The sequence below is a fragment of the Aotus nancymaae genome, unplaced genomic scaffold (assembly GCF_030222135.1).
Source record: "Aotus nancymaae isolate 86718 unplaced genomic scaffold, 86718_ANA_hifiasm-v0.15.2.pri h1tg000029l, whole genome shotgun sequence".
Taxonomy (NCBI): domain Eukaryota; kingdom Metazoa; phylum Chordata; class Mammalia; order Primates; family Aotidae; genus Aotus; species Aotus nancymaae.
This window is the reverse complement of record NW_026988442.1, coordinates 42,803,811-42,816,677: the sequence shown is the minus strand read 5'-3', so window position 1 is coordinate 42,816,677 and position 12,867 is coordinate 42,803,811. Positions and strand designations below refer to the sequence as shown.

General features: G+C 52.9%; 1 protein-coding gene across 3 annotated transcripts in view; it reads right to left on the bottom strand.

Annotated features, from left to right (window-relative positions):
* Nucleotides 1–700: 700 nt before the first annotated feature.
* Nucleotides 701–12,867, bottom strand: part of DNAJC5 (DnaJ heat shock protein family (Hsp40) member C5) — a 37,564-nt gene continuing 25,397 nt past the window's right edge. For 2 of the 3 annotated variants that reach the window (XM_064382611.1, XM_012440513.3), the window contains exons 2-5: nucleotides 7,770–7,887; nucleotides 6,715–6,928; nucleotides 5,433–5,604; nucleotides 701–4,989 (exon numbers count right to left, since the gene is read on the bottom strand). In XM_064382611.1, coding sequence (XP_064238681.1) covers nucleotides 4,886–4,989; nucleotides 5,433–5,604; nucleotides 6,715–6,928; nucleotides 7,770–7,876 — 597 coding nt within the window. In that variant the 5' untranslated portion in view covers nucleotides 7,877–7,887 and the 3' untranslated portion in view covers nucleotides 701–4,885. Of the gene's footprint in view, nucleotides 4,990–5,273; nucleotides 5,348–5,432; nucleotides 5,605–6,714; nucleotides 6,929–7,769; nucleotides 7,888–12,867 lie in introns of all 3 variants that reach the window. The other variant, XR_001105393.3, reaches the window with a different exon arrangement.

Below are 12,867 nucleotides of genomic sequence, written 5' to 3'. Positions count from 1 at the left end.
CTGATTTTTGCATTTCTAGTAAAGACGGGGTTCACCATGTTGGTCAGGCTGGTCTCGAACTCCTAACCTCAGATGATCCACCTGCCTTGGCCTCCCAAAGTGCTGGGATAACAGGCGTGAGCCACCACACCCAGCCTCTTTGCTCCCGTCTTGATATTTAGAAAATGGAGGTAAAAAGGCCAGGCATGTTGGCTCACGCCTGTAATCCCAACACTTTGGGAGGCCAAGGCAGGCAGATCACCTGAGGTCAGGAGTTCAAGACCAGCCTGGCCAACATGGTGAAACCCTGTCTCTACCAAAAATACAAAAAAATTAGCTGAGCATGGAGCTACTTGGGAGGCTAAGGCAGGAGAATTGCTTGAACCCAGGAGGTGGAGGTTGCAGTGAGCCGAGAATGCACCACTGCACTCCAGCCTGGGTGACAGAGCAAAACTCCGTCTAAAAAAAAAGAAAGAAAAGAAGAGAAGAGAGAAGAGAAGAAGAGAAGAGAAGAGAGAAAAGAGAAGAGAGAAAAGAAAAGAAAGAAAGAAAATGCAGGTGAAAAGAAAACCCAGCGGATGGGAGCGTTTGTCCACATTTGGACCAGGCAGGAGGGAAGTGAGGTTCCAGCCACAAAGGGTGCAGGGGGGCTCCTAAGGTCAACTGCTAGAGTCTCCAAAACCATGGATCTGCAGGACCAGTAAGTAAGACACGTGGGGTGTGCAGTGAAAACATTTATTTTACAACATAATCTTTATTTTAGGTCAACATTCGGACATACAAGACGGAGATCACCATGCGAAACCAGCCTGGCCCTTGGAAGTGTATGCCCGGGCCAGGGTCAGCCGGAGGTCTGACAGCGCCTGCACCCAACACGGTCGGAACTCCAGGGCGCCAGCGACCAAACCAGGGCATGGACAACCAGCTTCCATGCGTCTGCACTGGATTTTTAAAAACAATACATACTTCAGTGTTAACTTCTTCCCCCACCTGGCTTGAAACATCTCCCCAATATCCAGGAAAACAAAATCTAGCAAAAGGTGCCACTGGCAGGACCCCAGGCCCAGCCCCTTCTGGAGCGTGGTGCCGTGTGAACTCCTCTGGGGCGGACCTGGGGCCAGGACAGGTCCCTTTCCCAGGCTGCCCTCCAGATGCAGCTTTGCCACTGATTGTATCTGTTGCTTAGAAAATTGGCTTTAATGTTTCAAGGGAGGGAAGGGTTTCCAGTCACCTCCTAGATTTCACACCTGGGTCAGGTGAGCACAGCACAGAGCCCCCAGGACGGGCACCCGACCCTGCAGACCAGAGGCCAATGCTGGTGGGGCCATGGCAGTGCCCTGGGCACACACACTCTGCACACAGTGGGCTCGGCCGGCCCTTCTCGTCCAGAACCAGAGGCTGTTTATTGTACTCGTTGCTGCCGGCTGACAGCAGCATGACACGCTGGCTGCGTGATATATACATATACACATATGTACACACACGGACACATCACAGCCCACACTCACAGCATGTGACGACGCGAACCGTTGCTGGTAAGGACAGTAAAAATGTAGCTTTTGCCGATTCCACAGGAGGATGATTCACAATCAAAATGACAGACAGAGGTTGGTCCTGCGCCACATGGGTTCACAGCTCCAAATACCGGGAAAGGGTGAGATCGGTCACCTCGTGTCCCCTCAGGAGATGCCCCACAGTAGGATGCACTGTGTCAGAGCCAAGGGAGGGCGGACAAGACCCAGTCGAGCTCTGCCCACAGCACCCAGACCCTCCAGCCGCAGCCTGTGTGCCGGTGCCCCCACAGCACCCGGCCCACCCCAAACAGGTGCCCTGGGCTTGGCAGGGGACACGCAGCACCCGAGAGCAGTCTCAGCCGACAGGGAGATGACGCGTCCCGCCGGGCGTGCGCACGTGCCAGTTTCTTTTGCTAACAGCTCCCCACTAGGTGCCGGCTGCATTAACTGAACATCAGAACTAGGCGAGTTCACAGACACTGAGCAGTAATACCTAAAGCAGTTTAAAAATAAAGCCAAAAGGAAGACAAAAATCCCACGTCACCAAGGGGGGACAAATCTCCACACCAGCAGCTGCCGTGAAAGGGCCATGGGGCCGCTCCCACACCTCCTGCAGGTCCGAGGCTGGCCATATTGCCTGGACTCCTCGTGAACCGGACAGGCCCTGAAGCACAATGACCCCAGCAGGCCCCTGGCAGCCGTGCCCGATGGGCTGCTCTTTGCCCAGGCCACACTCGCTCACTCATCGCCCGCGGCCCGAGTGCAGAGTCAGGAAGCTCCTGTCACTGCCACCAGCAGGCTGGGGTGCCGGGGGCATCCTGGTCAGCTAGCATGTGGACAGGGAGGCCTGTAAGCTGCCCCCAGGGGCTCATCAGCTCTTTTAATTAACAGGGTAACGGTCTACTCAAGAAAAAGAGAAATAAAACCCAGGGGTATCTTTTTCCTTGAATTAAGACAAGGCCTTAAAAGCAACAGCGCAGAACACGGAAAACAGGGTTTGCTTCCAGGTCAGGCAGTGAGAGGAACTCCAGGCCCGAGGGTCTGGGCTTCCTGGGGGTCTTCTAATCACAATCACTACCGTGAGAATTGTCATGGGCATGATTTATTTAGGTTTTACAAATTCTGCAGGGGACTCAGTTCCACAATCCTCCAGACCTGCTCCTCTCCCCCACCCTACCCCACCCTCTTTGGGGAGCTGCATGGTTCTAAAAAATCTTCCACTGGACTCTGTAACTGAAAAGCCACCTGGCAAGTGGCCTGCTCTGATGGTACCAAAGGGCCCTGGAGGGTTCTAGCCACAGAGCTGTGTGAGCCGACAGAGGGCCTGTGGGGCTGAGCCAGCCCCAGACAGGCTGCTTTCTACCTTAGGTCCGAGCTTAGAACCTGGCTCTTGGCCAGTCTGGGGAAAAATAACTCACTTCCTAAGTTACATCTATAAAAATTGCAAAGGCTGCCTATGGCTGGCCTCTCAGGCTGACCTTGCTGCTATGTTGAGTGGCACGGAAGCTCTCACTGTCTCACCGCCTCTTACTCAGGACGGGCCAAACGATGAGTCTCATTCTTTTAGGAGAAGTCTGATTTTGACAAATTATTTCTAACTTAATAACACAGTGCGTATCTCTCCTCATCAAATGTCTTCATGATCATTTTAGTGAGAAAAACCAAAGAAAAGTGGGACAAACACAACCGCCCCAGGACCCGGCGTTGGCAGCCGACTCACGGCCCACGTGGGCATCTGCAGCCGGGGGCAGCTGGGGGCAACCAGCACCAAGGACCGGAACCACTCCTAAGCACGTCCAGATCTGCCTCACATCCACGCCCCTTCTGGCAACTTCCCGGTCACCCGGAACCTACCCCTCCGCACAGCCTTGGGTGGGCCGCTGAGGGCAATGAGTGAGCTGGGGCCACGAGTCCGCAGGCAGGCGGGGAAAGGGAGCTGCAGGAGGCTCATCTGGTTGGTCTAAGCCAGAGCCGAGACACGGCCTCTCCCTCGGCTTCATCTCTACTGGGAACTCTGCGGCAGCCACCGTGGACGTTCTGCAGAAACCAGGCCCACTGGAGTCTGCAGCACGGGGCCAAGGGCAGGCCCAGCACGTCCCAAGAGCCACCGAGTGGGAGCAGCTCTGAGCCCTCGGCCAGCACAGGCTCGCTCCCCTACTCCGGGCACCACCTACAAGGTCTAGGATGGACAAGAGACTGACTTCCAATGGTCCACGTGTGGATTCCGTGGTCTGGCTGCTGCCTCCCAGGGACCCAACCCTCCTGAGTCAGAGGGTCCCTCTGGTCCAGTCAGCCCTTCCTCCAGGGACCTAACGAATCTGGCTCTGCCTGAATCATCGATGACGGGGCAAAGGCAAGTGGGGCAGACGGGAGCTCTGGCCAACACGGGAGGAGGGGTCTTGGGAGAGCCGCCATCCCCAGCAGCTGGGTGCTCACACGTGCACGATCTACTCTCTGACTGTGGCTCCTCGGGCTGGTCCTACCATCTGTGGTTCTAAAGGTCCAAAAACGGCTCCGGAAGAGTCTGGTGGGCTGGAAGGAATGTGGAGAATGACCCCAGGACTGGGAGGGGGGAGACTGGCCCCATCGATCCAGCTCACAGCCCCGGAAAAGTGCAGGAACACAGACAACCCGAATGCGGGCGAAGGACACACCTCCAAGGACCTAAACCAAGAGTCCACGCGACAAGGAGACCAGGCTAGAACACTGTGCAGATGACGTGGCATCCATCTCAGAAGAGCCTGTGACGCTTTCCACACCAAATTCGCCCACGGGAGAAACCCTGCCACAAGGCCCGGGAAACCACAGTCCCCAAGCCAGCTGTACCCAGCAGAAGCCAAGGAATGATGGTGATGCAGGGAAGACACGCCCCACCCCTTCTCGGGCAGGAGGAGGGCCCTGCTGCCGCTTGCTCAAGGCTGGGAGCACAGCGTGTGGCCCAGACCCCGAGGCCAGGACAGTAACACAGCTCCGCCAGGCACCACCTGCCTCCGGCCCCTCCAGCACAGGGAGGAAGGGCAGCCCCGTTCTCCTCGCCCCCCTGACCAGCTGCCGTCACCCCTCACCAGATCGCCCTGACCGAAAGCCGGGAGGCAGCTCCACCGTGCGGTTAACGCGGCCACGCCGCGGAACGTCCACAACACAGACATGGAACAGAACCCCGCACATGCTATTAAAAAAGGAAAAAGAACAGAAGACCGTAGCTACACTGCTTTAAATACTGCATGCTACGCACTTCGTGGGTCAAGGGTCGACGCTGGGCGGGCGTGGAGGCAGGAGGGGCGTGGCCAGGGCGGGCAGGAGGCCGCCTTCCCATCTGTGACTACAGTTCATGATTCTAAGGTTGGCGTGGCCGGCACTGGCTCCTCCCCTGACCACAGCTGCTCCTGGCTTTAGTTGAACCCGTCGGTGTGGTAGCTGGGGTGGGAGTCGGCTGTGAGCTGAGTGGTCTCGGTGGCAGACGCCGGCTGTATGACGATTGGCGTGTCTGTGGCCTCTGAAAAGCAAGCACACAGCGCACTGCACGAGGGCCGCAGCCTGGCGGGGCCACCACACCGGTCCTGCAGGATGACTCCGGGCACCTGGACAAACGCTCACGGGGAGAGGCTACTCGCCGACCTCCACCCCGTACGGCTTTCCTCCGTGGCCTCGGGTCACCACCAGCCCTCGGCCCTCGGCCCGCCCCGCCTGCCTGCCGCCCTGCCCCGCCTCGCAGTCCCTGGGTTCTACGGCTACCGCAGGTCAGGTCGCGGCGGGGACAGCTCTATGCGCCTGCTTTACCTCAGGGTCCACGTTCACACCTCAACAGTCCCAGCTGCCACCACAAACACTCGCGGCACAGTGTCAGTGCCCTCCTGTTTGACAAGACAGGTTGACACGTTCAGGGCCCAGTCTGGCTCTGCCCCACACACACACTCTGGCCCTAGGGCGGGCACTCACCCCTCTCGTCGGACTGCAGCTGTGCCTCCAGGTCCTCGGGGGACACATAGAACTCCGTCTCCTCGCCCTCGGGTGCCTTGGGCTTACACTTGCCGCAGCAGCAGTTGAAGCAGCAGCACAGGCAGCAGCAGCAGTAGCAGCACGTCAGGAGGCCGCAGAAGACGAACAGGGCCTGCGGGGAGAAGGAGGCGGCATCGCACGGCGTCCGAGGCCCCTAGAGAGGGCAGGGCTCCCGAACGCCTCCAGCATAAGGCAGGGGGCGGACAGGCAGGGACAGTGCCTTCTGGACAGGAAGCAGAAGGAAAGCACTGAGGCAGGGACGAGGGGAGACACAGAACGACGTCCGCTGCTTCAAGAAAAGCAGCCTCCAGGCTGTGCATGGGGCTCACGCCTGTAATCCCGGCAGTTCGGGAGCCTGAAGTGGGAGCATCACTTGAATCCAGGAGTTGAAGGTGAAAGTAACCTAGGGTCGGCCGGGCGCAGTGGCTCACGCCTGTAATCCAAGCACTTTGGGAGGCCGAGGTGGGGATCACCTGAGGTCAGTTCAAGACCAGCCTGGCCAACATGGTAAAACCCTATCTCTACCAAAAACATAAAAAATTAGCTGGGTGTGGTGGCGGGCACGTGTAATCCCAGCTACTGGGGAGGCTGAGGCAGGAGAATCACTCGAACCCAGAAGGCAGAGGTTGCAGTGAGTCAAGATTACACCACTGCACTCCAGCCTGGGCGACAGAGCAAGACTCCATCTCAAAAAAAAAAAAAAAAAGCTAGCTAGGAATTTACCACTGCACTACAGTCCGGGCAACTGAGCAAGACTCTGTCTCTAAAACTAACTAAATAAAAAACGCTTTATAAGGATGCAAGTGAGGAGGCCGACGAGTCAAAGTCAAATACAGGCTTCTCACAAAGGCCATGCGGTCATTCAAACTCTCTGGCCTTATATATGACAGACATTTGGAACAAAACAAGGAAATGAAGAAACATCACTATAACATCAACATCAAGGTTTATCTCCTCCTCTATCTTGCAAAGGACTGGGAGCCACCTACAGAAGAGAATCTGGTGGCTCCGCACGGCTCTTCCTTGGGGCAATCTGTGCACTTTGGCTTCTTCCAGGCAGGACATCAAGTCAGTGACACACCCTACCCATCATGCAGGGTGTGGAGAAAGGCTCCATATGCCCAGAAACCATTTCTCAGGAGTGCAGAGTGCTGGCATCAAACACACGGCCTCCTCAGTGCTGGAAACCCTGCAGGCATGGAGTGACCTCAGTGCCCCTCACCTTGGCCCACCAGCTGGACAGCACGAAGTAGGTGTTCACGTTCTCCTCCCCGAACTGCTCGGCCACGTAGAGCCCCAGCGAGCCGTACTTGTCGTAGATGTTCCTCTTTGTGGCGTCCGTCAGGATGGCGTGGGCGTTGTTGATCTCCTTGAACTTGTCTGCAGCCTCCGGGTTGTCAGGGTTCTTGTCGGGGTGATATTTCAAGGCAAGTTTCCTGCAAACCAAAACCATGTCCTGGCTCTCTCCCGGCCTTCTGTCCCACCTGCATCCACTGCAGGGCGCGGCGGAGGGAATGTCCACGCAGGCCACCTCACTGTCCGACCCTCCAGGGTTGCAGAGGCCAGGGACAGAAGCAAGCGCTACAGTCGTTTCAGTGAAAACTCCCGCTCTGACCCAGCCTCAGAAGAGGGAGCCCCAAGGGCAGGGAGGGCCTGGTTAACCCGAGCTCTGCAGCACCAAGGCCAGCCCTGGTGTCCCAGCCCACTAACCGCACGTGTGCCAAGCGGATGGTAAGCATGGCGGGGTGTAATGATGACCTTTTAATGTGTGCTTTCTGAACTACACAACGCTCGCACATAAGAGGAGGACGATCTGAAGGTCTGGATTAGTGATGTTGTGTCTTTTAGGTTACTCGATGACACTGTACCTAACAGTGCAGTCCTTCAAGTTCAATCAGAAAAGGCCACAGCAGCATGGGGTCTCTGTCATCACTGTGCTAAAACAGGAGGCCACTGGACCATCTGGACCACAGGAAAGTGCCGCCTGCTCCTGCCCAGGGGGGCCCGAAACAGGCTCTGACCCTGATTCCCTGTGGAACCGTGAACAGTCAGTAACTACTAAGTGCTATTTTTCGTTGGCAAGAGAACACGAATATAATAATTTTAAGCTATAAGGAGCACATTACACACACACAGGTGTTACAGAGCTGTGACCAGTTAAAAGCCGAGTCGGCCAGGATAAAGTATGTGCAATGGTCCTTGGTAAAATGCAGACTAAAAAACATGGGGCGTGCGTGTCTTCCTGCGGGGATGCGGGGCCCACACTTGTCTGCTTACCGATAGGATTTTTTAATGTCATCTGAGGTTGCGTTCTTGTCCAGCCCAAGAACATGGTACAACGATTCCCCAGAGGTAGACAGTGAGCGCTGTCTCTGGTCTGCCATGTTAGGCTAATCTAGAAGAAAGAAATAAAAAGAAAGGATCACAAAGTATAGATGAAATGACCAAGTGCAGAGCTGATGGACTTTATTCCCTAAGACCATTCGAGGCACAAGAATCAAACGCTGCCTCGTGGAGTTTACTGCACGCAGGGGTCTAAGAGACAGCCCTCAACGGGGGACAGAGGGCTGCAATATGGCTACCCCAAGCAGATCCTGAAGAGTTAGAGCTACATACTGTAGGCTGGGTGCAGTGGCTCACACCTGTAATCCCAGCACTTTGGGAGACTGAGGCGAGAGCATCACTTCAGCCCAGGAGTTTGAAGCTGCAGTGAGCTATGATCACACCACTGCGCTCCAGCCCAGGAGACAGAGTGAGACCCTATTCCTAAAAAAAAAAAATTAAATTAAACATGAATATTGTAATCCCTAGAGCAACCTCTGCATAAAAAATGTAAAGCGGTTGAACCAGGACCTGGGACCTGGGAAGCAAAGGTTGCAGTGAGCTGAGATCGCGCCACTGAACTCCAGCTTGGGCTACAGAGCGAGACTCCATCTCAAAAAAAAAAAAAAAAAAGGCAGCAAAGTGGTATAAGCTAAAAAGTTAAAAGAAAACTGAAAATGAGGCCAGGCACAGTGGCTCACACCTGTAATCCCAGCACTCTGGGAGGCCGAGGCAGGAAGATCACCTGAGGTCAGGAGTTCGAGACCAGCCTGGCAAACATGGTGAAACCCCATCTCCACTAAACACAAAAATTAGCCGGGCGTGGTGGCAGGCACCTGTAATCCCAGCTACTTAGGAGCTGAGGCAGGAGAAATGCTTGAACCCAGGAGGCAGAGGTTGCAGTGAGCTGAGATCGTGCCATTGCACTCCAGCCTGGGCGACAAGAGTAAGACTTCATTTCAAGAAAGAAAAATGAAAATGAAACTTTTTTTTTTTTTTTTTTGAGACAGAGTTTCGCTCTTGTTACCCAGGCTGGAGCGCAATGGCGCGATCTCAGCTCAATGCAACCTCCGCCTCCTAGGTTCAGGCAATTCTTCCTGCCTCAGCCTCCTGAGTAGCTGGGATTACAGGCACGCGCCACCGTGCCCAGCTAATTTTTTGTATTTTTAAGTAGAGACGAGGTTTCACCATGTTGACCAGGATGGTCTCGATCTCCTGACCTCGTGATCCACCCGCCTCAGCCTCCCAAAGTGCTGGGATTACAGGCGTGAGCCACCGCGCCCGGCCCGAAAATGAAACTCTTAACATAGGAAACAAATAGAAAATTAGTTGGTAGATCTAAATCTAAACATATCAATAATTAAATTTAATGCTAGTAGACAAAAAACTTCAATTAAAGGAAGGGACCGCCAGAATGAATAAAAATGCAAGACGCAACTCTAATTTTAATACCTTTCTCAGAAATTGACAGAACAGACCAACAATAGAATCAGGAAAAACATCGATGTTCTGAACAACACTATCAACCACCATTACCTGATATTCATAGAACACCCACCGTCTATGACCGTGACCTGGTATTTACAGAACACCCACCATCTACCACCGTGACCTGATATTCACAAAACACCCAACATCTACCACCGTGACCTGATATTCACAGAACACCCAATCTCTACCAACATGACCTGACACTCACAGAACATCCAACATCTACCACCGTGACCTGACACTCACAGAACACCCAACATCTACCACCGTGACCTGACACTCACAGAACACCCACCATCTACCACCATGACCTGACACTCACAGAACACCCACCATCTACCACCGTGACCTGACACAGAACACCCACCATCTACCACCGTGACCTGACACTCACAGAACACCCAACATCTACCACCGTGATCTGACACTCACAGAACACCCAACATCTACCACCGTGACCTGACACTCACAGAACACCCAACATCTACCACCGTGACCTGACACTCACAGAACACCCACCATCTACCACCGTGACCTGACACTCACAGAACACCCACCATCTACCACCGTGACCTGACACTCACAGAACACCCACCATCTACCACCGTGACCTGACACTCACAGAACACCCACCATCTACCACCGTGACCTGACACTCACAGAACACCCACCATCTACCACCGTGACCTGACTCTCACAGAACACCCAATATCTACCACCGTGACCTGACACTCACAGAACACCCAACATCTACCACTGTGACCTGATATTCATAGAACACCCAACACCTATAGAATATATGTTCTTTTTAAGTGAACATTGTGTATTGACCAAGACATACCACGTTAGGGCTTAAAACTGGTTTCAAGAAGTTTAAATGGAAAGAAATCATACACAGTACACTCCCCGACTTAACAGCTATAAAGTGGAAACCCAGGAGTAAGATAATAGCAGAAAACTTCAAGTACTCCTTTTTTTTTTTTTTTGAGACAAAGTCTCGCTCTGTGGCCCAGGCTGGAGTATATTGGCACTATCTTGGCTCACTGCAACCTCCGCCTCCCAGGTTCAAGTGATTCTCCTGCCTCAGCCTCCAGAGTAGCTGTGACTACAGGCATGAGCCACCACACCCGGATAATTTTTTATATTTTTAGTAGAGACAAGGATTCACCATGTTGGTCCGGCTGGTCTTGAACTGCTGACCTCAGGTGATCTACCCGCCTCAGCCTCCCAAAGTGCTAGGATTACAGGCGTGAGCCACTGCATCCGGCCCCAAGTACCCTTCATATTCAACAATACACCTCCAGCTAACGTGTAGCTCAAAGTCACAGGGGAGATTAGAAAATATTTTGAATTGAGTAATAAATACAATGATTGTGACAATTAATTGTATGTTCCCTTGGCTGTACTGTGGGGTACTCAGATTAAACATGACTTGTGGGTATGTCTGGGTGTTTCTGGGTAACATCAGCCCCTGAGCTGGGGGCTCAGGAACGCCAACGGCCCTCCCCAGTGCAGGTAAGCGTCACCCCAATCCACAGGGTCCTGAACAGAAAGGGGTGGGAGGGGTTTGACTCCGTTCCTTCCTGCCTGCCTTGGACTGTATTATTCCAACGCGTTCCTCAACCTCCAGCAAACGGCAAAGCAGGGGACTTTTGTCTCCATCATCACATGGGCCAATTCCTCATAATAAATCTTTTTTAGAAAGAGGCACAGATAGCGGCAATGTTTCTCTAGAGAATGCCGACTAGCACAACAGATTAATCAAGGCCTAAGGCTCCACCTCAGGAAGCTACAAAGTAACAAACCCAACATAAATGGAAGGAAATCATAAGGAACAGAAATCAATGAAAACAAACAGATACATTTAACAAAGCCAAAAAAGTTGGTTCTTTGAGCAACAGGAGGAAAGAAGGTTCATCACTACAGATCCTAGAGGCATGAAAAAGATAAAATACCAACAACTTCACGCCAAGAAATTAGGAAAATGAGATGAAATGGACAAATACCTTGAAAACTACAGTTTACCAAGACTGATGAGAAATGAAACAGAAAATCTGAATAGCCTTGCATCTGTCAATAAAGTTATATTTGTAATAAACACCTACCCCATAGAAATTCCAGGCCTAGATGTGTGTGTGTGTGTGTGTGTGTTTTCTTTTCAAATATTTAAGAAGGACATCAATGTGGGTTTTTTTGAGACAGAGTCTCACTGTGTTGCCCAGGCCGGTGACAGTGGCAGGAGGCAGCAGGAGGCCCAGGCAGATGGGGCGGGGCCCCGGGGAAGCCAGGTCCAAGCCAAGGACAGGTAAACTCGGACTAGATTGAGAACTTGTCCTGTTTGGCGCACTTTCCTCTGCTTGATCCTACCCGTCACCATTTTACACATATCTACCCTGTCCTGATTGGTTTTCTTTCGCAGTCTCTGCCTCGTGGGTTCAAGCAATCCTTCTGCCTCCACCTCCTGGGTTCAAGCAATTCCCCTGCCTCAGCCTCCTGAGTAGCTGGGACTACAGGTGCGCACCACCATGCCCGGCTAATTTTTTGTATTTTAGTAGAGACAGGGTGTTGGCCAGGATTGTCTTGATCTCCTGACCTCGTAATTTGCCCGCCTTGGCCTCCCAAAGTGCTGGGATTACAGCCATGAGCCACCTCGTCCGGCCAATTTTTGTATTTTTAATAGAGGCAGGGTTTCGCCATGTTGTCCAGGTTGGTCATGAACCCCTGGCCTCAACTGATCCACCCACCTCGGACTCCCAAAGCGCTGGGATTACAGACATGGGCCACCATGCCTGGCCCAAAAAATGACATCAATTTTAGAGTAACACTTTCAAAAACAGAGGAGGAGGGAACATTCCCCAGCTTATTTTCGGAAGCCAGCATAACCTTGCTACTAGTACCTGATGAAGACATTACTTTAAAACAGAATTTTAAAAAAGCTAGGCACACTGACTCATGTCCATAATGCCGGCACTCTGGAAGGCTGAGGAAAAGGATCCAAGAGTTCAAGACCAGCCTAGGCAACATGCTAAAACCCTGTCTCTACAAAAACTTAGCTGGGTGGGTGATGCCTGTACTGCCCCCTCGAAAAGGTGGATGCAGTTTCTTCTACCTGTAATCCTAGCACTTTGGAAGGCTGATGTGGGAGGATCTCCTGAGATCAGGACTTCAAGACCAGCCTAGCAACAACTAAGACCTCCACCCCACCCCACCCAAATATTATTATTATTTTTTGAGATGGAGTCTCACTCTGTCCCCCAGGCTGGAGTGAAGTGGCACCATCTTGGCTCACTGCAACCTCTGCCTCCCGGGTTCAAGTGATTCTCCTGCCTCAGCCTCCCAAGAAGCTGGGCATGTGCAACCACACCCAGCTAAGTTTTATATTTTTAGTAGAGATGGGGTTTCACCATGTTGGCCAGGTTGGTCTTAAACTCCTGACTTCCAAGTGATCTGCCTGCCTCAGCCTCCCAAAGTGCTGGGATTACAGGCATTGAGCCATCATGTCCGATCGATTTTTTTTTTTTTTTTTTTGAGACAGAGTTTCACTCTTGTTACCCAGGCTAGA